Genomic DNA, 23,737 nt, shown 5'->3' on the forward strand with positions numbered 1-23,737 from the left:
AAACAATATGTGGTCAGGCAGCCATAAAAAGAACATTGTATGTATCTAACTGTATGAACATGGAAGGCTGTTTAAGCGTTCTCTGTTAAATGAAAAGAGAAAGTCACAGAAATGCATGATCTCAATTCAGGTTAAAACAAAAACAGCAATAAGAATATACAAAATATTTTCACAAAACTAGAGCAAATAATACTAAACTCTGTATGGAACCACAGAAGACCCTGAATAGCCAAAGCAAGTCCTGAGAAAGAAGAGCAAAGTAGAGGTATTACAATACCAGATTTCAAAATGTACTACAAAGCTGCAGTAATCAAAACAGTATGTTACTAGCACAAAATAGACAGATGAGTGGAACAGAACAGAGATCCCAGAAATAAGTCCATTATATGGTCAATTAATCCATGACAAAGACAAAGGAAGAGAGGCAAGAATATACAATGAGGAAAAGACAGTCTTTTCAATAAATGGTGCTGGGAAAACTGGACAGCTGCATGTAAAAGAATGAAACGGTACCATGTTCTAACACTGTACATAAAAACAGACTAAAAAATGGATTAAAAACCTAAATGTGAGACTTGAAATCATAAAAATCCTAGAAGAAAACACTGGCAAGTAATTTCTCTGATATTGGCTGTAGCACATTTTTCTAGATGTCTCCTGAGGCAAGGGAGACAAAAGCAAAAATAAACTATTGGGACTACATCAAAATAAAAAGTTGTTGTTGTTTTTTAAGTAGGCTTCATGCCCAGCATGGAGTCCAATGTGGGGCTTGAACTCACAACCCTGAGAGATCAGTATCTGAGCTGAGATCAAGAGTCTGACACTAAGCCACTCAGGCACCCCTAAAAATAGAAAGTTTTGCATAGCAAAGGAAACTTTTGACAAAACAAAAAGACAACCTGCTGAATGGGAGAAGATATTTGCAAATGACCTATCCGATAAGGGGTTAATATCCAAAATATATAAAGAACTTACACAACTCAACACCAAACCCCAAATAATCGGATTTAAAAAGGGGCAGAGGACCTGAATAAACATTTTTCCAAAGAAGACATACAGATAGCCAACAGGCAAAAAAGATGCTCAACATCACAAATAACTGAAATGCAAATCAAAGGCCACAATAAGATATCACCTTATACCAGACAGAATGGCTAAAGTCAAAATGACAAGAAATAACAAGTGTTGAAAATGGTGACACTAATTCAAAAAGATACATGCACTCTCATGCCCACTGCAGCATTATTTTCAACAGCCAAGATATGAAAGCAACCTAAGTGTCCATTATTAGGTGAATAAAGAAAGAAAATGTGACACACACACACACAGTAATATTACACAGACATAAAAGGGATGACACTGACATTTGGATGAACCTAGAGGGTATTATGCTAAGTGAAACAAGTCTAACTAAGGAAGACAAATACCACATGACTCCATTCATAAGTGGCCACAATCTTAAAGAAAGAAACAAAGAAAGAAAGAACACAAATGAATAAACAAACAAAAAGCAGGATCAGACCTATAAATACAGAGAACAAACTGATGGTTGCCAGACAGGAAGGGAGTGGGTGAGCAAAATGGGTGGAGAGGGAAATACAGGCTTCCAGTTATGGAATTAATAAGCCACAGGAATAAAAGGCACAGCATTAGAAATACAGTCAATGCTATTGTAATAGTGATATAACAGGACAGGTGGTAGCTACACTTGGGGAAACACAGCATAATGTATAAGCCTGTCAAATCACTAAGTTGCACACCTGAAACTAATGTAACATTGTCAACTATACTCAAAAATTGTAAAACAATAGTTTAACTAAAAAATAAATAAATAAATAAATAAAGGCATATACAGGTATATGTGTACATATATGCATGCATTACGTGTAAATACACGCAAATGACAGAGGGAAGAATAAAGAGGACTTTTAGCTTTTGTTCTCTATATTTTTGTACTGATTTCTTTACAATAATAAAGTATACAAATCTGACTTGAGCAAATTTTTTAAAAAGCCAATACAGATCTTCAGAATAAATCTTTAAAAAAAAAAAAAAAGTTTATTTATCTTGAGAGAGACAGAGAGAGAGAGTGTGTGTGCGAGCAGGGGAAGGGCAGAGAGAAAGGGAGAGAGAATCCCAAGCAGGCACCACACTGTCAGCACAGAGCCCAATGCGGGGCTTGAACTCACTGTGAGATCATGACCTGAGTGGAAATCAAGAGTCAGAAGCTTGACCAATTGAGCCACCCAGGTGCTCCAAAATAAATCTTTTCTTAAGGTTAACAAACAAAATCCTGGAATATTTTATGTACAATACAATTATTACTAAAGCTTCTAGCTCTATCACAAAGTTAACTACTTCATGTACAGAACTGTAATGGTAAAATTAGGATAGCTCCAATACAAATACACATTTCTTCATTCTCCTTCCCATTAGCAATCAAACACATCTTAAATGTTAATGGGGCTTTATGAGAAAGAAATTATACAGGGGCACCTGGGTGGTTTAGTCAGTTGAGTCTCTGACTTCGGCTCAGGTCATGATCTTTTGGTTCGTAAGTTTGAGCTGCACATTGGGCTTATTGATGTCAGTGCAGAGCCTGTTTTGGATCATCTGTCCCCCTCTCTCTGACCCTCCCCCACTTGCACACTCCAAAAAATAAACATAAAAAAAAAGAAAGTTACACAAATCTGTACCTGTACTATTTGGTGTTGGAGTCTGATGATGTCCCAAGGTAGCTAATACAGGTCCAACTGGTAGGGAAGATGGACGCTGCTCTGACTTACACAACTGAGCAGGTTCTAGAAGATTTAAACATATAAAATAAGTTAGAGAAAAAGCCAAATACAACTCTGTTAGCTGCAATTGTGTGCAATTCAAAATCATAAAGATCAGGAATTTATGAAACTGTCTTCCATTAAGTCAAATTCTATGCTACTCCTTCATGATCTTTAATCCCCTTTAAACTCAATGAGGATAGGCTACTCAGTACTAAGACATTAGGCAAGATATCAAGAGACTAGTCAAGGTAGGCCAATACCTCAGTAAAAATGCTCTGTAAAACTAGCAAATGCTTCTAATGATAAGGTCTTTCTAAGCATCAAACCACATAAAATCATTTAAAAATGGGGCACAGTACTTCCTCTTTAGCCCCATAAGATACTTAAACTCATTCTCTTAAGGAGTCAAATTCACAGGGGTGTCTGGGTGGCTCAGTTAAGCGTTTGGCTCTTGATTTTGGTTCAGGTCATGATCTCACAATTTGTGAGTTCGAGCCCTGCATCAGGCTCTGTGCTAATAAGCATGGAGCCTGCTTGGGGTTCTCTCCCCTCTCCTCTCTCTGCCTCTCCCTGCTCACGTGCCCACTCTCTCTCAAAAATAAAAAAAATAAACATTAAAAAAAATTCACAAAAGGATTTCACATACTTGGAAGTATTTTTAAAGGGATTTTTTTTTTCATTATAATTTCTGACTTAACTGCATCATTGAAAACACAAAAGTGTTGGATGCCACAAAAGGTAAGAGGAGGAACTGGTATACATTGGGTGTTGCCCCTAAGCCTTCTTTTGCCAGTTCAAAAAAAAATTACTATTTTGTACTCTATACTTAAAAATTCATGTCTATATAATCAGTAGGCATCACAAATTTCACTCTTCCCTTCTATTACCATAGAATCCACCATGAAGAAGAAACCATTCGTATTCTTCACAGCTATAAAGAATACCCCCAAATAGAAAGTTCCTGGATTACCTTCAAGTATATATCAAGGTATAGTAAGCTTTCTTTGGTAGCATGAATCCTGAGTCATAGGATTCTGTCCCACCAGCTAACCCAAGTCTTAGTAATCATGTTTTTCTTCTTTCTTTGAAAGCCAAAAGCTCTTTCACTGTATTAAAAAAGCCCAATATTGGGGTGCCTGGGTGGCTCAGTCAGTTAAGTGTCCAACTCTGGGTCAGTCATGATCTCTGTGGGTTTGAGCCCTGTGTCGAGTTCTGGGCTGACAGTTCACAGCCTGAAGCCTGTTTCAGATTCTGCATCTCCTTCTCTCTCTCTGCCCCTCCCCTGCCTGTGCCCTCCCTCTCTCTCAAAAATAAAATAAAATAAACATTTTTAAAAGCCCAACACTGAGAAGACCTGGGTAGCGCCTCCAGGCCACACTGAGCCGGCTTTAGGCACTCCGCACGCCGGGTCTCCTCCTCTTCCTGTGGTGGTTAGCTATGGCGGCCGTGAAGACCCTGAACCCCAAGGCCGAGGTAGCCAGAGCCCAGGCGGCGCTGGCGGTCAACATCAGCGCAGCCCGGGGACTGCAGGATGTGCTGAGGACCAACTTGGGGCCTAAAGGCACCATGAAGATGCTTGTTTCTGGTGCTGAAGACATCAAGCTTACTAAAGATGGCAATGTGCTGCTTCATGAAATGCAAATTCAACACCCAACAGCCTCCTTAATAGCCAAAGTAGCAACAGCCCAGGATGACATAACTGGTGATGGTACCACTTCCAATGTCCTAATCATTGGAGAACTACTGAAACAGGCGGATCTCTACATTTCTGAAGGTCTTCATCCCAGAATAATAACAGAAGGATTTGAAGCTGCAAAGGAAAAGGCACTTCAGTTTTTGGAACAAGTCAAAGTAAGCAAAGAAAAGGACAGAGAAACACTTATAGATGTGGCCAGAACATCTCTACGTACTAAAGTGCATGCTGAACTTGCTGATGTCTTAACAGAGGCTGTGGTGGATTCCATTTTGGCCATTAAAAAACAAGATGAACCTATTGACCTCTTCATGGTTCAGATTATGGAGATGAAACACAAATCTGAAACTGATAGAAGCTTAATCAGAGGTCTTGTTTTAGACCATGGGGCGCGGCATCCTGATATGGACAAAAAAAAAAAAAAAAAAAAAGAGTAGAAGATGCATACATCCTCACGTGCAATGTGTCATCAGAATATGAAAAAACAGAAGTGAATTCTGGCTTTTTTTTTTTTTTACAAGAGTGTAAAAGAGAGAGAAGCTTGTAAAAGCTGAAAGAAAATTCATTGAAGGTAGAGTTAAAAAAATAATAGAACTGAAAAAGAAAGTCTGTGGTGATTCAGATAAAGGACTCGTGGTTATTAATCAAAAGGGAATTGACCCCTTTTCCTTAGATGCTCTTGCAAAAGAAGGCATAGTAGCTCTGCGGAGGGCTAAAAGGAGAAATATGGAAAGGCTGACTCTTGCTTGTGGTGGAGTAGCTCTAAATTCTTTTGATGACCTAAATCCTGATTGTTTGGGACATGTAGGACTTGTCTATGAATATACATTGGGAGAAGAGAAATTCACCTTTATTGAGAAATGTAACAACCCTCACTCTGTCACATTATTGGTCAAAGGACCAAATAAGCACACACTCACTCAAATCAAACATGCAATAAGAGATGGCTTGAGGGCTGTTAAAAATGCTATTGATGATGGCTGTGTAGTTCCAGGTGCTGGTGCAGTGGAAGTGGCAATGGCAGAAGCCTTGATTAAATATAAGCCAGTGTAAAGGGCAGGGCCCAGCTTGGAGTGCAAGCATTTGCTGATGCATTGCTCATTATTCCCAAGGTTCTTGCTCAGAATTCTGGTTTTGACCTTCAAGAAACACTAAAGTTCAAGCAGAACATTCAGAATCAGGTCAACTTGTAGGTGTGGACTTGAACACAGGTTAGCCAGTGGTAGCTGCTGAAGTAGGCATATGGGATAACTATTGTGTAAAGAAACAGCTTCTTCACTCCTGCACTGTGATTGCCACCAACATTCTCCTGGTTGATGAGATCATGCGAGCTGGAATGTCTTCTCTAAAAGGTTGAATTGAAGCTTCCCTTGTGTCATTTGTATCATGAAGACTACAGAGTGATCCTAAGAATATAGCTATGGAATTTTCGTCCAAGCTTCAAATGATTTTCAAAAGCATTTTCCTTTCCCATACGAAAAAGGGAACACTGACACTCAAATTTTGAAGTTCTGAAATTATTATTACAGTATTTATTTAAATTTCACTGCAGTGTACACCATTAAGCAGGCTGTTTTCACCCAATGAACAGGATGTTTTGCTTTAGCTTCCATGATCTAAAGGTACCATGTTAGACAAGTATGTTACCTACCTTGTTATTAAATGTTCCTTGAAAAGCAAAAAAAAAAAAAAAAAAAAAAAAAAAAAAAAGCCCAATACCAAAATGTATCTTTTTCTATTTCATTTTCTGTTATACCATTTCTTTGATTCCTTTTACTTATCAAAAAAAAAAAAAAAAAAAATGAGCCCTTCAAGATTACCATGACAGTCGTACAAATTAAGTTTTTTCTAATCAATGAATCTGTGAAATATCTTTCCAAATATCATACCTGGAGGTAAGACAGTCTGAGTAGGCATTGTGTTGATCACAGGTTCCAAGGGACTAGGTTGATATATTGCATCCACAGGATTAATAGTACTCTGAGATAAAGAAACACAGTACAGTTATTTTTAATTAAATGCCTTCCCAGTGCTGACCCTCCCAAATGTATGAAATGCCCAGATTCCTGACAGCAAAGTCCTGAGGTAGCTATATAGATACGCTGATCAAAATGCAAGGAAGAAATGAAACACTTTTACAATACAGAAGAATTTCCTAAAAAAACAAAAATGTAGTAAGGAAGGAAAATGACAGTCTCTGTCATATAGATAGGTAAAGCTAAAATGGAAAAACTTGCATAGAGTTGTAAAAAGGTGTGGGAAAATTTCAGGAAGCTACAGCAGTAACTTCTCAATTCATTTCAGTGCTTCTCACTTAATTCTCAGTTCACCACAAATACTGCTTCTCTATCAAAGATAGAGAAAGTCTCTCTTGCTTTGGTATTAATAAACACTAAACTATATTAATAAACACTATATAAATAAAAACTATAGCTATGTATATATAATTATATAATATATATATATAACTATGTAACTATATATAACTATATATAGTTATACATATATATATAGTTATATATATGTATAACTATATATATACAACTATATATATATAGTTATACACACACACACACACACACACACACACACACACACATATATATATATAAACTACGACTTGCAAATTTATTTGTACCACTAGGATTTTATCTTTCCATCTCATACTATTGCCACCTTCTAATACTGTGTACACACAGTATAGGCATCTAATTTTACAGTCATTAAAAGCAAAGAGATGTATATTCTAATTGGGGGATGCAGGGAAGAAGCCTTCCTTTTTGAAGATTAGAAGAAAAAAAATAAACATAGTTATAATTTTAGAGGGAAAAAAAAGTCTAGGTGTTTCTAATTTCAAGCCAAGAAATTATTCTGCCAGCAGGATGGTATTTTAAAAACCAGACTCCATAGTTTACTAATGCTTTTTTATTTGGAGGAGGTGGGTGGTATTAAAATAAGGTCTTTGTCAGAGTTAAGTTTGATCTCTCATTTAGAATACCACATCAGATAAAACCCAAGAAATAAAATTTTCAGTTCTTTAGCTTTCCTTGATCCAGAAAACTAAATTTTAAATGTATATTAGGGCTTATAACAGAAAATATCAAAATAGAATCAGAAGAGAAATACTTTACTGATGAATGAGCTCCAATAGTATTCATAAAAATTTAGAAGCCCCTAGCAATAACTGAGATAATGGGACAGTTTTTATCTCATTCTCATTTAATGTCTAAGTTCAAAAAATTTTTTTCTTAAACTACCTCTCTGCATAAATTTTAAAAGCACTAAGTCAGATCTCTTAAATCAACTGATTTGAACATAAGAATTCTGAAGCTTGTCACTATAATAGCTTACCTACCATAAATATTCTAATGGAAAAATAAAGGACACTTAGAGGAGAGACCCTGAAAACAGTCATTAATAATAAAACCCCACTAAAATGAAGTACAGAAGGTTTTGAAGCACTGGGAAAAGCAGAGAAACAGACTAAGAATTTTAATTCCTTAGAATCTTTCCTCTACCAAGAATTTGGCAAGTCTCTTATCTGCTGTGGTCCACACCTTCCCAGTCTGTAAAATGAAGAAATGGCTGGATTAAACGTTATATAGGGGCTTTCTGCTTATTACTTTGTGATTCTATTTTCAGATACTGGACCAGGACATAATAACAAGTGTCTCAACAAGTCCTGGAGCTGTTCTTAGAATAAATTCCATTTTTACCCAGTGGTTTTCTCCAAAGAACTCCAAGTGGTTTAAAGTCAAAATCTTGCCATTAATACCGTGATCCATGGGAAGGAGAATATGTCACCTCCTTATTATCCTCATCTTTTATATAAGAAAAATTACTGAAGCAACTAAGAAATAACTTTGGGAAAAAGGACCAGCAGAATTCTATCTTTTGAATGCAATCTGTTTTCCAGGTGAAATGTTCTAAAGATTAGGCTAGTCAACCAAAGAAGATACTTTTAGACTTTTTTTGCATGGATATTAAAGGTACCACATATCTTTTGTTGCTTGTTGTTATAGAAAATTATAGAAACTAATTCTATAGAAATTATAGAAATTCTAAAGCAGAGCTTTAGAAGTGCAAACAATAATCCTCAGCTCTAATCTGCTATAACATTTATAGAATTCATGCAATAAAATGTTATAAATTATATATAAATGTATATATGTATAGTGAACATTTATTGATTCTGTGCTCATTCAGTACCTTACAACAATGTTTTGAGGTAGATCTAGCCACTTTTCTTTATACATGAGAAAACTAAGGTTCAAAGGTTGAGTAACATGCCTACTAAGGTCACAGTTAGTGAGTAGGAAGGCCAGGTTCTAGCTGTATGGGTCCAAGATCTAAACCATGAACATTTCCTTTATCTTTTAAAAATAAAAACTCTTAGGGAAAAATGTTATAGTCCTTGATCAAATGATTCAGATATGTTTGTTTTCTACAGGTTTAGATTTTCTTTAAGTATAAATTTTCTAGATGTTTTTAATTGTAAATGACCAAACATTTTGGGTATGCTTTATAAAACTCAGCCAACTTTTTTTTAACATAATAAAAAAATAGCTAATAATAACAACATAAATAGTCATTTTCTATGAGGCTTACAATCTTAAGTGATATCTCAGGAAGAGATACTACATTACATTGTATTTATACGACATATTCGTATTAAATCACCATGCCTCAAACTCTGAACTCACACTGTGAAGAGAGATAAAAATTCCAATGCTTTTAATTCATATTTTAAAAATGCTTCTCTTATCTCTGCCTTAAGAAACATGCAAACAACACAGATTTTTTAACTTTTTTCATTTTAAAACAAATATAAAGTTAACACGCTTATCCTTTCAAGTATAATCATGAGATGGTTTTGAAGATTTTGAAGAGTTTCCAGATCTCAGACAAGCTGGCATTTGTAAAGTCTCAAAAAAAAAAAAAAAAAAAGAGGCTGCCTCCTGCTTTAGAAGCACAGTCTAAACAGAAGTCACTCATTTATCATAAAAATAGGGTGGCTCCAACTATAAATCTTCAAACTCGAACTTTTATTTCCAGATGGGAAATACCAACAATAAAATTTTCTTTTCTTTTTAAAGTAGAAGTTGAATCTAAGCGAAGAGTAAAAAGCCAAGGGGGAGGAAAGAATAAGAAAATGGCTACAAGTGAAAGAATTCATGGTGCAATTTGTTCTAATAAAGATGCAATATATACTGCAATAGCAAAATCTAAAAATAAAATGGAAACCAATAAACATATTGAAATAGATTAAGATATGTTTCAATATTGTATCCTTCCCCTTCTGCTTTCATTTGAGAAAAAAGTTTGATAGTAGCATTGTGAGTTATGCCTTAGTCATAAAAGCTGCATTTTCACACCATGATTAACCCTTCATGTTAACACATGCAAAGTGATTCGATCTGAATCAATACTTAGAAAAATTTTAACATTTCCCCTCCAAATGATTGCTGAAAGATGGCCAACTTTAGAAGCTTAAAGAAAATTGCAAGAGTCAACAACAAAAAAGCAGTGAGTAGGTAAAAGAGGAATTTGTGTTGAAAAATGAGTAGAAGTTCAGGCTTCTCCTGACATGACTGGTTATAATGCTCTGCAGAAGTAAAGGGAAACAAAAAGATTAGATTAAACTTACTATAATTCCATCTGCGTGCTTCTCCGCATTACACTGGTCCTTAAGGAGAAATGTTAAAAATATTAACTTCATTCTTTTAAGTAACTCCTTCTGTACTTTCTTCCCTATTAAGAAAGCTTATTTTACTATAGGTAAGTAACAACGTTAGACTATCTCTTGGCTTCTACTAAAATTGTAATTCTATTTGTACACTGCTAACCAAACATAATTCTATCACTGGCTATAAAACAAACACAACCAACAATTATTTTTTCTCTACAGGTATTTAATTAAGTTCATTATAGAAATAACTTATGGAACTGTGTACTCATATTGGTACCAACTATTAAAAGCAGATACACTAATTTAGGATGGAAGACCCTGAATATTTCTGGGTTTAATTTTATAGTATGTTATGATAACTACCCACAACCCTTAAACTCTCACTGCAATTTAAAGAGGTGACAATCAGCTCATCACACTCCACACCCGAAAAACAAATAACCCAGTGAAGAAATGGGCAGAAAACATGAATAGACAGTTCTCTAAAGAAGACATCCGGATGGCCAACAGGCACATGAAAAGATGTTCAACGTCGCTCCTTATCAGGGAAATACAAATCAAAACCACACTCAGATATCACCTCACGCCAGTCAGAGTGGCCAAAATGAACAAATCAGGAGACTATAGATGCTGGAGAGGATGTGGAGAAACGGCAACCCTCTTGCACTGTTGGTGGGAATGCAAATTGGTGCAGCCGCTCTGGAAAGCAGTGTGGAGGTTCCTCAGAAAATTAAAAATAGATCTACCCTATGACCCAGCAATAGCACTGCTAGGAATTTATCCAAGGGATACAGGAGTACTGATGCATAGGGGCACTTGTACCCCAATGTTTATAGCAGCACTCTCAACAATAGCCAAATGATGGAAAGAGCCTAAATGTCCATCAACTGATGAATGGATAAAGAAATTGTGGTTTATATACACAATGGAATACTATGTGGCAATGAGAAAAAATGAAATATGGCCTTTTGTAGCAACGTGGATGGAACTGGAGAGTGTGATGCTAAGTGAAATAAGCCATACAGAGAAAGACAGATACCATATGGTTTCACTCTTATGTGGATCCTGAGAAACGTAACAGAAACCCATGGGGGAGGGGAAGAAAAAAAAAAAAAAAAGAGGTTAGAGTGGGAGAGAGCCAAAGCATAAGAGACTGTTAAAAACTGAGAACAAACTGAGGGTTGATGGGGGGTGGGAGGGAGGGCAGGGTGGGTGATGGGTATTGAGGAGGGCACCTTTTGGGATGAGCACTGGGTGTTGTATGGAAACCAATTTGACAGTAAATTGCATATATAAAAATAAATAAATAAATAAAAATAAAGAGATGACAATCATACACCCTTAAAAACTTGGGACAAACACAATTTCCTATATCTGGCTGTGGGCCCAGAATTACACTTTTCTAAATAGATGGTCTGATTTTTGTTTCAGTAAATATAATCACTGTATCCATGGAATGACATAGGAGCGAATGCCTGGCAAATATTTCTCATTTATTATTTCACTTATTCCACCAACAACTCTATAAGGTAGGTGCTATTATTATTCCCATTGGACATATGAGAAAATTGAGACAGAAGGTGGGCAGCCAGGATTCCACAGTCCAGTTTTGGAACTCATGTTCTTAATTAACTAATACGCTATTTTGCCTTGCTTCTCCAAGCACATACTTTAAGAAGGTGGTGGAAAGTTACCAACACATATTCATTTCTGTAATTATAATCCACCTATTTGCATTATATAGATAATATGTTTAATTTTAAATAAAACTGTTTAATGTTTCAACTCCATAGTATGAGGATGTTTAAGTATGAATAGAAACCAGTATCTGGTCTTGGTTTTAAACATAATGTCCACATTCTATCTCACGTACCTATAACTTTTTCTTTACTGAGTTTACTCAGAAATCTTCATATTGAAGTGTCAACCAAGAGCACTTTGAAGATTTGGGAATAAGTTAACACTAACATAGCAGGCCTGTCTGCCTGCAAAGCTGGCCTCTGACCATTCTATCTGATAAGGGTGGCTCACTGTACCTAAACTGTATAAGCAAACAATTTGTTTGTGCTGACAACCTGTTTTCCTTCTCTAAGTCTGGACTCTTGATAAGTGCTATGTAGAAAGTGCTTACTTGACAAAGCTCCAAGGTGTTGAGTCTTTAATGAGCTTCCCTGGTAGACATTTTACACATGTTGTCACAATTTGTTACTGGAGTTAATAAGCACATTCTATGCAAGTCTACTGGGAGAAGACAGACAGAAGCTTGTGCCTGGTTTTCTCTGGATTTTGTCCCATGTGCCTTTTCCCTTTGCTGATTTTGCTTTGGATCCTTTGCTCTAATAAACTGTACCTATGAATATCCATCATCCTGTGAGTCCTCCAAGCAAATCATCAAACCTAGAGGTGCTTGTGAGAACTTCTAGCACAGTGTGTATCTTTCACATATCCTTGAGAATATCTGGCATTTTGTTATCTATGTAATTCATATTGGGGTTTTCCCCATTTGAAAAATTAACTATATATTTAGAATATCCAAAGTTTCAGTAATTCTTAATGAAGATAGTTGAAAATAAATTATTGGGAATTCTAGAGAAAGAAATTAGAAAGTTTCTTGCTCAGATGACATTTTGATTTAATTATGGCTTTCCCCTATTAATTTCTAAATATTGGTTTTTCCAAAGGATTTCTTAGAAAGGAGTATTATACACATGTGATAGATTAAATTTTCCAGAAATGGCCCCAACAAGAGGTAGTGTTCACGTCCCTTACACTAAAACCTAGGTGGGCCTTTGTGACAGTCTCTACCAGTAATTACAGCAGAAATGACTATATGTGATTTCTAACGTTAGTTCATAGATATGTCACAAACTTTCTTTCTCCTTGTTTTCTAGCAGAAAACAACCAACCCAACCAACCACCATACCGTGAGAAAACCCAAGCAACTGTAAAGAGGACTCTATGGAGAAGAATCTAGGCCCCCAGCCCAACTTTGCAGTGTGTGAGTGAGCCATCTTAAAAGTAGATCCTCTAGCCGCCCCCAAATTATCACAGGTGACACTGCATGAAATATGAACAAGTCATGAGGTCTACCCAAACTGCAAATTTGTGAGCAAAATTTAAATCACTACTGCTATTTTAAGACACTCCAGTTTAGACTGCTCTGTTATGCAGTGATTGATTACTGAAATACTATGTTATATATACACACGTATGTTATCTAAAAAGACCACTTTTAATTCTGGTGTAATTTAAAATAAATTTCAATATCTGACAAACTGCCCCCCACCCATTAATAATGAATGATACCTACAGGGAATTTTAATTTTTTTTAAAGGGTGTATTTTTAAGAAAGAGAGGCAGGGGAGTGGGTGGGAGGGAGGGGCAGAGAGAGAGGGAGACACAGAATCTGAAGCAGGCTCCAGGCTCTGAGCTGTCAGCACAGAGCCGGATGCGGGACTTAAACACACAAACCATGAGATCATGACCTGAGCTGAAGTCAGACGCTTAACCAACTGAGCCAGCCACCAGGCACTTCATCTACAGGGTATTTTAAATCAGGGTTTATTATTCTTGTTATTGTTGTGGTTTGTCTTTTAAGGCAGAGTCAAAGCTAGATGAACCCACAGACTATTAAATGCTTTCCTATTAATCCATTCCCATCATGTACTTTAGGAATTTTGTTCTACTACTTAAAATTAAAGCTATATTCATCCCGCCTTCCCCATTTTTCTTTTTAAAAACGATTCTGTTTTTAAGTATACCACAAATGGCTTTTAATCAGGATCAGTTAAAGCTAAACCTCAAGTATTACTGAACTGGAGATTTAATTGAATTCAATATGAACTATGTTAATGAAACAAAGAAAGGGTCTAATGCTACTTCCCACTTAAATTATACCATACGTTTATCTGGTTCTAAGTCCCTCATTCCTTAATGCAAAGGCTATTCTTTTCTCTGAACATACCAGCATGACTGAGATCTGGAAATATGATAATGAACAAAAACATCAGCACAACATAACCTGGATTTCTGATTTCTGACAACTGTAGACTCCAGTATTTTTAAAACCATACCTACCAATAAAATACATGAAATATATCCCCATCTCTCTAATAAGGCAATATAGTCTAGTAAAAGCTCTCATAATTATGGACCAATACTTATTATATGAAACAAAAAATAAACATCTTTTGATGACAGAAAATTTCTAACTCAAGTTTGATGAGATTCAACAAATGAGGCTGGGACAACTGGATATCCACATGCAGAAAAATGAATTTAGACCCCTACCTCACACCACAAAGATGAACTCAAAGTGGATCACAAAACTATAAAACTCTAAGAACAAAACACAGGAATAAACCTTTGTGATCTAGGATTAGGCAATGACTTTCTCAGGTAAGCCACCAAAGGCACAACCAATAGAAGACTGATAAATTGGACTTTATCAAAAATAAAAATATGCATGCTTCTCAGGATGCTATCAAGAAAGAGAAAAGACAACCCACAAACTTGAAGAAAAATTTGCAAATCATAGATAAGGATTTGTATTTAGAACATATAAATCAGTCCCAAACTCAATGAGATTTAAAACAAAACAACTAAAAAATGGGCAAAGAATTTGAATAGACATTTTCCCAAAGATCTATGAAATGGCTAACAAGCACATGAAAAGATCACGAACATCACTATTTCTTAGGGAAATGCAAATGAAAACCCTGAGATGCCACTAAGAATGGCTAGACAATCACAGGAGTGATCTCATCATATTCAGAGGTTCCATGAATCCATTATTATTTTTTAAAGTATAGTTGACACACAATGTTACATTAGTTTCAGGTGTACAACACAGTAATTCTATGTAATTCTATGATTCTGTACGTTATGCTATGCTTATCATAAGTGCAGCTACCATTTGTCAACATACTATTACAGTATCATTGAGTATATTCCCTGTGCTGTACCTTTTATCCCTATAACTTACTCATTCCATAACTGAAAGCCTGTACCTTCCACTCTTCTTCACTCATTCTGCACCACCCCCACACCCCCTTCTCTGGCAACCACCAGCTGTTCTCTGCATTTATGGGTCTGTTTCTGTTTGTTCATTTGTTTTGTTTTTTCAGATTCCATATTTAAGTGAAATCATATGGTATTTACATTTACAGTTAGCCATAAGACAGAAGCATTACGCAGGTGGGCCTGATCTGATCTCATGAGCCATTAAAACCAGAGAGCTTTCCCTGGCTGGTTGCTGAAGAGAGATAAGGTCAGAAATGTGAACCATGAGAGGATATGATATGTCACTGCTGGCTTTGAAGATAGAGGGAGACTGTGCAAGAATGAGACAGAGGCCTTTAGTTGCTGACAATGAGTTCTAGCCAACAACTAGCAAGGAAATGGGGACCTCAGTCCTACAACAAGGACCTGAGTAAGCCTAGAAGTGGATTCTTTCCCAGACCGTCTAAATAGTTCAACCTGTCCAGACCTTGATTTGGGCCTTAAGCATACAATCCAGCCCAGTCACCTTAGAGTCATCTACAGAACTGTGAGCTAATAAATGACTGCTGTTTTAAGCCACTTAAAAAAAAAAAAAAAAAAAAAAAAAGGACAATCACAAATATTGGTTGAGGATGTGGAGAAAATGGAATTCTAACATACTGATTGTGAGTGGGACTGTAAAATGGTGTAGCTGCTTTGAAAAGTAGTTTAGCAGTTTCTAAAAAAGTTATTACCATATGACCCTACTAATGCCACTTCTAGGTATACAGTTAAAATAAATGAAACATATCTCCACACAAAATGTAGACATTTACTGCAGCATTATTCACAGTAGCCAAAAAAAAGGGAAACAACCCAAATATTCATTAATTGCTGAATAGACAAAATGTGGTATATCTATTCATTGGAATGTTATTCAGAAATGAAAAGGAATTAAGTCCTGATACATGTGACAATATGAGCCTTGAAAACATTATGCTAAATAAGCCAGTCACAAAAGACCACATACTATATAATCCTAATTATATGAAATGTCCAGAATAGGCAAATCTAGAAACAGTAGATTAGTGGTTTCCAGGGACTGGAGGAGGAACAGGGGCGAGGGTAGCAAAGAAAAGAGGAACAGGGAGGGGGTGACTGCTTAATAGATACAGTGGTTCTTTTTGGAGTGATAAAAACGTACTATAATTTGAATATGATGATGACTGCACAAGTTTGTAAATATACCAAAAACCAATGAAGCGTACACTTTTTAAAATTTTTTTAATGTTTATTCATTTTCTGAGAAAGAGACAAAGTGTGAGTGGGAGAGGGGCAGAGACAGAGGAAGACAGAATCTGAAGCAGGCTCCAGGCTCCATGCTGTCAGCACAGAGCCCTACGTGGAGCTCAAACCTGTGAACTGTGAGATCATGACCCGGGCCGAAGTCAGACGCTTAACCAACTGAGCCACCCAGGTGCCCCTGAAGTGTATACTTTAAATGAGTAAACTTTATGGTATATAAATTAGTATCAATAAATCTGTTTTTAAAAAGTCTGATGAGAAATTAACAAATACTTATGAAAAACAAAAAGTCTATGAAGAAAAATATTCTGGGGAGAGAACCGGAGATCCCAAGACAACTTAAATATACAATCTACTTTGAAAGGATAATCTAGACCTGTACTGTCCAGTTTGGGAACTACCAGTCACACCAGGCTACTGGGCACTTGGAATGTGGCTAGTTCAAAGTGTAATATACACCCAAGATATTGAAGACTTAGCACCAAAAAAAAGACAGAATATGAAGTATGTTGAAATGATAGTATTTTGGATATATTGGGTTAAATAAAATACGTTATTAAAATTAATTTCACTTGCTTATATGAATTATGGCATATGGTCTTATCACCTAATCTTGATAAGGAATTGGTCAAGTCCTCCAATGTAGAGGCCTCCCAGATTATTTCTGCTTTACTCCACCTTCCCCGCCCTGCCTCCCGGCCACTTCCTCTGCAATTTCCCATGAGTGAAACACCAGCTGCCTCTATCTATAGTACAAAGGAAGAATGAAGTTTTCTGAACTAACACAGCCCACCTGAAAATCCCACTAACCCAAGTGGTACCCAAATTTTGCTGCATATTAGAACCACCTGGGAGTTTAAAAATCCCAAAAGCCCAGGTAACACCCCACAGCAGCTACAACACAATGTCTGGAAATGCGAGCTAGACACGAGAACTGTTAAAGATTCTCAAGTGATTCCAACAGGTAGCAAAGTTTGGGAGTCAATACATTAATCATTTAGGGAGGAGGAAAACTTGTGGGAGAATTAAAATGAAAGAATCAAAACTGGAAGGAGTTTACAATCCTACCTACAGCATTCTGCCTCTAACAAGCTAATACTAAATAAATTCCAAACAACAAAGGCATCAAATTAGCTATCCTCTTATATCCCTTTGGGGTCTCAGGTGGCACTCTCTAGAGGTAGCTGATTTCAAGATTTTATTAACCCACCAATGAAGAACAGTCCTCCAAAGTGACTGTAACAATTCATATTCCCATCAGTATTAGACAGAAGTCCTCCCAGCACAACAGAGAGGTGGCTAAAAAAAAAAATCATACATAGAGTGGAAACACTAAACTATGAAACCATAAAAAATTATGTATTAGATGGGATGCCTGGGTGGCTCAGTCGGTTGGGCGTCTGACTTCAGCTCAGGTCATGATCTCACAGTCCGTGAGTTCGAGCCCCCCATCAGGCTCTGTGCTGACAGCTCAGAGCCTGGAGCCTGCTTCAGATTCTGTGTTTCCCCTCCCTCTGCCCCTCCCCTGCTCATGCTCTCTGTCTCAAAAACATTAAAAAAAAATTTTTTTTTAATTATGTATTAGAAACATTAATTCAAAATTCACAATTATTGGGCCCCTATTATGTGGCAGGCAACTGTTCTGGGCACTGAGAATACAGTGGTGTTTTGCAGTGAATATTTGTGTGCCCTGCCTTCTACCATATTCAGATGAAGCCCTAACCTCCAGTATGACTATTTGGAGATGGGGGCATCTATTGAAGTAAATTATAGTTAAATAAGGTCCTAAAAGTGGGGTCTGGACCTAATTAAGTGTTTTTATGAGATACCAGAGAGCTCTCCTCACCATCTCTCTCCCTATATCCCTCTGTCCTTTCAACCTTCTCCTTCTCCTTCCCTCCCTCCCTCCTTTTTATCTCTCTACTCCTTGTGCACACCATCAAGGAAAGACCATGTGAGGACATAGTGAGAAGGTGGCGGTCTACAAGCTAAAGAGTCATTACCAGAAACCAAATTGGCAGGAACCCTGATCTTGAACTTCTATAGCCTCCAAAACTGTGAGAAAATAAATTTGTTGTTTAAGCCACCCAGTCTGTGATGGTTTGTTATGGCAGCCCAAGTAGACTAATACAAGGATAAATAAGACTAAGTCCTTAAGGAGATTACAGTCAGGTGTAAACAGATAGCAAACAATATATCAAGTGAATTTGGCTAGTGATGCAAGGCCATGAAGAAAAAGACCACCAATGGGAAGTTAGACATTATTTAAGTAGAGTGGTCAGGAAGGTCTCTTCAAAGAGATTTCATGTGGGCAGAAATCTGAATAAAGCAAGAGAGTGAGTCCTGGAAATATGGAGGAAGGGTCTTCCAGGCAGAGGGGAAAGTAAATACACATCTCTGAAGCAGAAAGCGTCTGGCCTGAGAAAAAGAAAACAAGCCAATGTTGTTGGAATAACGTGATCAAATGAGGGCAGATGAGGTGAGAGAGTAGTGATAGTTCAATTGATATAAGTTATTATAAGCAGTTTAGATTCCAAGGGAGATGCAAAACCATTTAGGGGGATTTAAGGAGGCAAGTGAAATGATCTGATTTACATTTAGATTTAAAGATACTCATAGAATTCATACAGAATACATATGTAATTTAAGGGATGTTTTTGTACACTGAAAGCCTTTAATGAAGGCTTTTTCCTTATGGAAAAAACTAAAAAGCCAAACTCCATTTACTTAATCTACGTTACCCCTTCTGAAGGACCTTGAAATATAAGTCTATCAAGCTGGGCTAAAAAAAAAAAAAAAACAAAAAAAAAAAAAACAAAAAAAACCAAAAAACAAAAAACAAAAAACACAGAGAGGTAGCAAGTACAGACTAAACAGTAGAAACTTCCAGCAGAAACTGAGCACCTGGCTGCCTCAGTCAGTGGCGAGTGCTGCTCTTCATCTTGGGTGAGTGCGAGTCCCACATTTGTAGAGATTACTTAAAAAATGAAAAATCTTTAAAAAAAATAGTAGAAACTTCCAAAAAGGAGTGTTAGTAATTTGAATTGTAACTCATTCCAAAGACAGAACACCGAAAATGTTCTTGATGGGAAGCTAAAAAGGTGAGCTACTCAAAGAAGCTAGGCAGTCTTGTTTTACATCTATCTAAAAGTTTTGAATGACTTGTAGAGATTATCCAAACTGGCCTAAACACTATCAGCTCTTCTATTTCCTCAATCTTCTAGAGAAGGCAGTATGAATCCCTAAAACACCTACCTATTCACACTGAGCATGGTGTAGTTCACTGCTTATCTATATATTGTAGAGGCTTTTGGGTAACAGTAGGTGTAATTTTACAGTCAAGAAAAACAGAAACCTTACCACCTCTTTTATACCCCCAACACTATCCTCCCTTTATAATATATTCTCATCCACAAAAGCAGATGAAAAATTTAGACATATACACAAGAAATCAGGCATAGTGATAAAAAAACAAAACAAAACACCAAAAACCTAGAAAGTGAACACAAGCCCTTAAATTCAGACACTTTAATACTGGATCTAGCCTCAGAAGAAAATGATATTGACCTCCTTTAACTTATATGGTGAATATCCTTACTATCTAAGCACAAATGGATTGTCCTATACAATTGTGTTATTAACCATACTAGGTAAAAAGTGACCATTACTGGGCAAACAAATATATGCAACTGAATAAGTAAAACAGGCCAGTAATTAAAAACTCATGCAAACATCATTTCCCAACTTGGCTGCTGAATTGCCTGCCCACCCTCTTCTAGCCACTGGCTAGAAATACAGAGGTACAGTCAGATAGAAATAATCAGGGGACATTTTTTAAAATTCTTATTTTCAAACCCTAAAATGCCTATTTCTCAAAATACCAGGCAATCAAATCTACATTTAAGTTGAATACACCAAAATTTTTCAGAAAAGCAGGCACAACGCCATGAAATTTTTACTTCACCACAATAATTCAAAATATATTTTATTGTATGAATAAGGAACAGCAATTAAAGCTGTGGTTCACTGATGTAGTTTAGTACTAGAAAACCAACTAAAAAATATATATATATATTATATACATATAATACACACACACACATATATATCTTTTATACTCTTCATTATGGATGAGAGAAAGAACTCTTGCTAAAATTTAATTCCTTTCTTCCTAAGAAAAACTTTTCTGTGAAAAGTTTTGCAAAGTATGCCCTTGTTCCAAAGCAGTATAATGGGTAAAGTGGAAGAAAGGAGTGAGTCATTCAAATGTGCTCCCCTCCTTCCCAGTCATATCAGAAATTACCTTATCAAAACCAGGCACATGTTGCTAATACACAGTTGTTCAATAGTACTATACACCCAAATACACAGTTGTTCAATAGTACTAGGAACCCCACAATTTACTGTAGAAAGGTAATATATTTCAGAACCAGGTCACCGGACTATTAAAGAGAAATGCTATTACAATTTTTAAATCTCATTAAATTAAAGGAATCAAAAGTAAAATTTACTTACTTTAGCAATCTGCAGCAACACAATGCAGTGTTTAATTGATTCTACCATGCTCTGTAAAAACAGGACACTGATTTTAGGATCTTGCACCAAATAAAATGGTCTTTTGATACTACAACTTTAGATATAAAAATCAGTTCAAATGTACAAGATTTAAGTCTATACTATACAAGAAATACCCTCTCTGGATATCCGGTGGGTTCTACTATATTGACAGTGTCAGATGAAGTTATGATTAGCAATTCTATAAATCATTAAAGAATGCCAAAAAGGGGCATCTGGGTGGCTCAGTCATTAAGTGTCCAACCTTGGCTCAGGTCATGATCTTGCGGTTCACAAGTTCAAGTCCTGTGTCACGCTCTCTGTTGACAGCTCAGAGCCTGGAGCCTGTTTCAGACTTTGTGTCTCCCTCTCTCTCTGCCCATCTCCCACTTATGCTCGTGCGTGCTCCCTCTCTCTCTCAAAAATAAACATTAAAAAATTTAAAAAGAATGCTAAAAATTGTTAATTTATACTGATAACATTCTAAACGGATTTTCAACACTTCAAACAGAAAGAAACAGGGGGCTGATTAACTTCCAAATTCTTAGATCAATGGCAGGTAACCCTAATGTAAATTCCTAAAATATCTATTGAAGACTTTTATGGAATTATGGAGAGTAAAGGATTCTAACCCCAATACTGGTTACCTAGAATACTACTACTTTGTTTTTAAAAAGGCTTTTATCAAAATGTAGATCTTATGAGTAGCCTATTACATAATGTCAGAAGGCCAGTACATCAGAAAGCTTGAATCATAATATATTTTAATTATAAGAGAATTTACGTTGTGCATGGATGACACTTTTTATCCAAGAATCTCAGACAGACAAGACCAGAAACAAATAAAATGGCACATGAAGTCCATTTCAATTAGAGGGATTATTTTAGTCCTTTTAACTCCTTTAGAAAATAAAATTCTTTTTTTTAATGTTTATTTATTTTGAGAGAGAGCAGGGAAGGGGGAGAATCCAAAGCAGGTTCCACACTGTCAGCACGGAGCCCGATGTGGGGCTTCAGCTCATGAACCATGAGATCATGACCTGAGCTGAAATCAAGAGTCAGACGCCTAACCAAGTCACCCAGGCTCCCTGAAAATAATAAAATTCTTAAACAGCCTTGTAAAAAATTCATAAAAATTAAAATCTCAATTGTTCTTAATAGTGGCAGCTTAAAATAGAAACAGCATTTTAAAGTACTTTCTAATGCAAAGCCAGAGTTTATCAAACACATAACTTACATTTGTTGTTTCTTTGAGAGTTTCAATTTTCTGTGAAAAATGAGATGTTTTAAACAGAAATAATCAGAAGCACAAAGAGATATCATTATTTTCTACTCATCATTTAAAGAATTTTACTAAAATGTACTCATAACTCTGAGTACAAGCAAGTTGGAAAGGGAGTACTTTTGGTTATACTTTTTAAAACTTATATCAAACATTAAATAAAACATTCAGATATTTTACGGATTATGGATTACAGGATTAAAAAGAAAATGATTACATCTGCAAATAAAATTCATGTGGTTCAATTCAACATTTGTAAGAATACAAAACATTTTTATTCGTTTTATTAAAAAACGTCTCTTTTCTATAGACTGATTCACTATATGATTTTAAAACACGTGTTTCAGAACTACCTTAAACTTTGCCAAGCTGTTTAAAAATGAAATGGGACTAAATTCCAAAACTAAGAATGGAAAGGGAGCTAAACATGAGTTACAGATACTATTATCAAGTGTAAAAGAGCCAAATGCAAAGCTACAGTCAAAAGAAACACACACAAAAATAAATGATACTGCATTAGGAAATCTAATCAAGGAAGAAAAAATGTTAACTGGAAGAAAGCAATATTCAAAATACAAAGTAATTGTCAGAAATTCACAGAGGGCAGTAGGGGAAATATAATTAAAGCAACACTTGTTTTGTTTCCTCAACTGTGGCTTCTTGTTAATTCTGCAAATTCTTGCCAGTTTACTATATGAAGTGACCACAAATCAATTTAATAAAATAAAATTTCTACCTTCAACATTTAAAAACCTCTAAACAGAACTTATTTCTAGGAAGGTGGTACTTAACAAAATGGGCATCATATTAAAAATTTTGTACATTACCCTTTCATTTAATTATGAAACCATAACAGAAATTCCCCAGAACCCCCTGTCCCCTCTGCCCCGCCCTGGTCTGTACAGCAGTACTACCATAAACAGTAAACAATACTATGATAGTAGCCAAAACACTGAGGTCCTTCTGTTATTTCTCTAAAAGGCTCTTGGTTTTAAAATGGTTTAAGGCAAAATAATGATTATAGAATTTACCTTTCTCTGTTCATCATCTTTGCAGTTTTGAAGTTTGTCATCAAAAAGCTACAGGATTAAAAAGAAAACGATTATAGTATCAAGCCACTTTACTATATTGTATACATGTACTAAACATAAAACAGCAAACCTTAGTTCTTGAACACTTTTCTTCCAGGGATGATCTACATGTATTTTTAAGGTAACGTACATTTTTCCAAAGGACTGTATCAAATCCAATTCTACTGAATTATTTTAAACGGTCAAGTTCAATTACTCTGGTAGAATTACAAGCAAAAGAAAACATTCTGAACTTAAAATATCAACTGAAACCTAAGCTTTTTCTGCTCTGTGATCCAAGTTTATTAACACTTCTTTTTCTTCCCAGGACTTTTGCTTTTAATTAATTTTAACGTTTATTTATTATTGAGAGACAGAAAGAGG

At 36.0% G+C, this 23,737-nt stretch overlaps 1 protein-coding gene and 1 pseudogene across 10 annotated transcripts in view; one reads left to right on the forward strand and one right to left on the reverse strand.

Moving 5' to 3' along the window:
- OSBPL9 (oxysterol binding protein like 9) overlaps window positions 1-23,737 on the reverse strand; it is a 191,981-nt gene that overhangs the window by 23,276 nt on the left and 144,968 nt on the right. For 6 of the 10 annotated variants that reach the window (XM_053895436.1, XM_053895403.1, XM_053895430.1 and 3 more), the window contains 6 exons: window positions 23,315-23,362; window positions 22,239-22,268; window positions 20,963-21,013; window positions 10,121-10,159; window positions 6,363-6,453; window positions 2,697-2,801 (listed from right to left, as the gene is read on the reverse strand). In XM_053895436.1, coding sequence (XP_053751411.1) covers window positions 2,697-2,801; window positions 6,363-6,453; window positions 10,121-10,159; window positions 20,963-21,013; window positions 22,239-22,268; window positions 23,315-23,362 — 364 coding nt within the window. The remainder of the gene's footprint in view (window positions 1-2,696; window positions 2,802-6,362; window positions 6,454-10,120; window positions 10,160-20,962; window positions 21,014-22,238; window positions 22,269-23,314; window positions 23,363-23,737) is intronic. The other 4 variants (XM_053895439.1, XM_053895413.1, XM_053895415.1 and 1 more) reach the window with 3 other exon arrangements.
- On the forward strand, window positions 4,134-5,955 carry LOC109266888 (T-complex protein 1 subunit zeta-like; annotated as a pseudogene).

The sequence above is a fragment of the Panthera pardus genome, unplaced genomic scaffold (genome assembly GCF_024362965.1).
Source record: "Panthera pardus isolate Hobbes unplaced genomic scaffold, ASM2436296v1 HiC_scaffold_11, whole genome shotgun sequence".
Classification (NCBI taxonomy): Eukaryota; Metazoa; Chordata; class Mammalia; order Carnivora; family Felidae; genus Panthera; species Panthera pardus.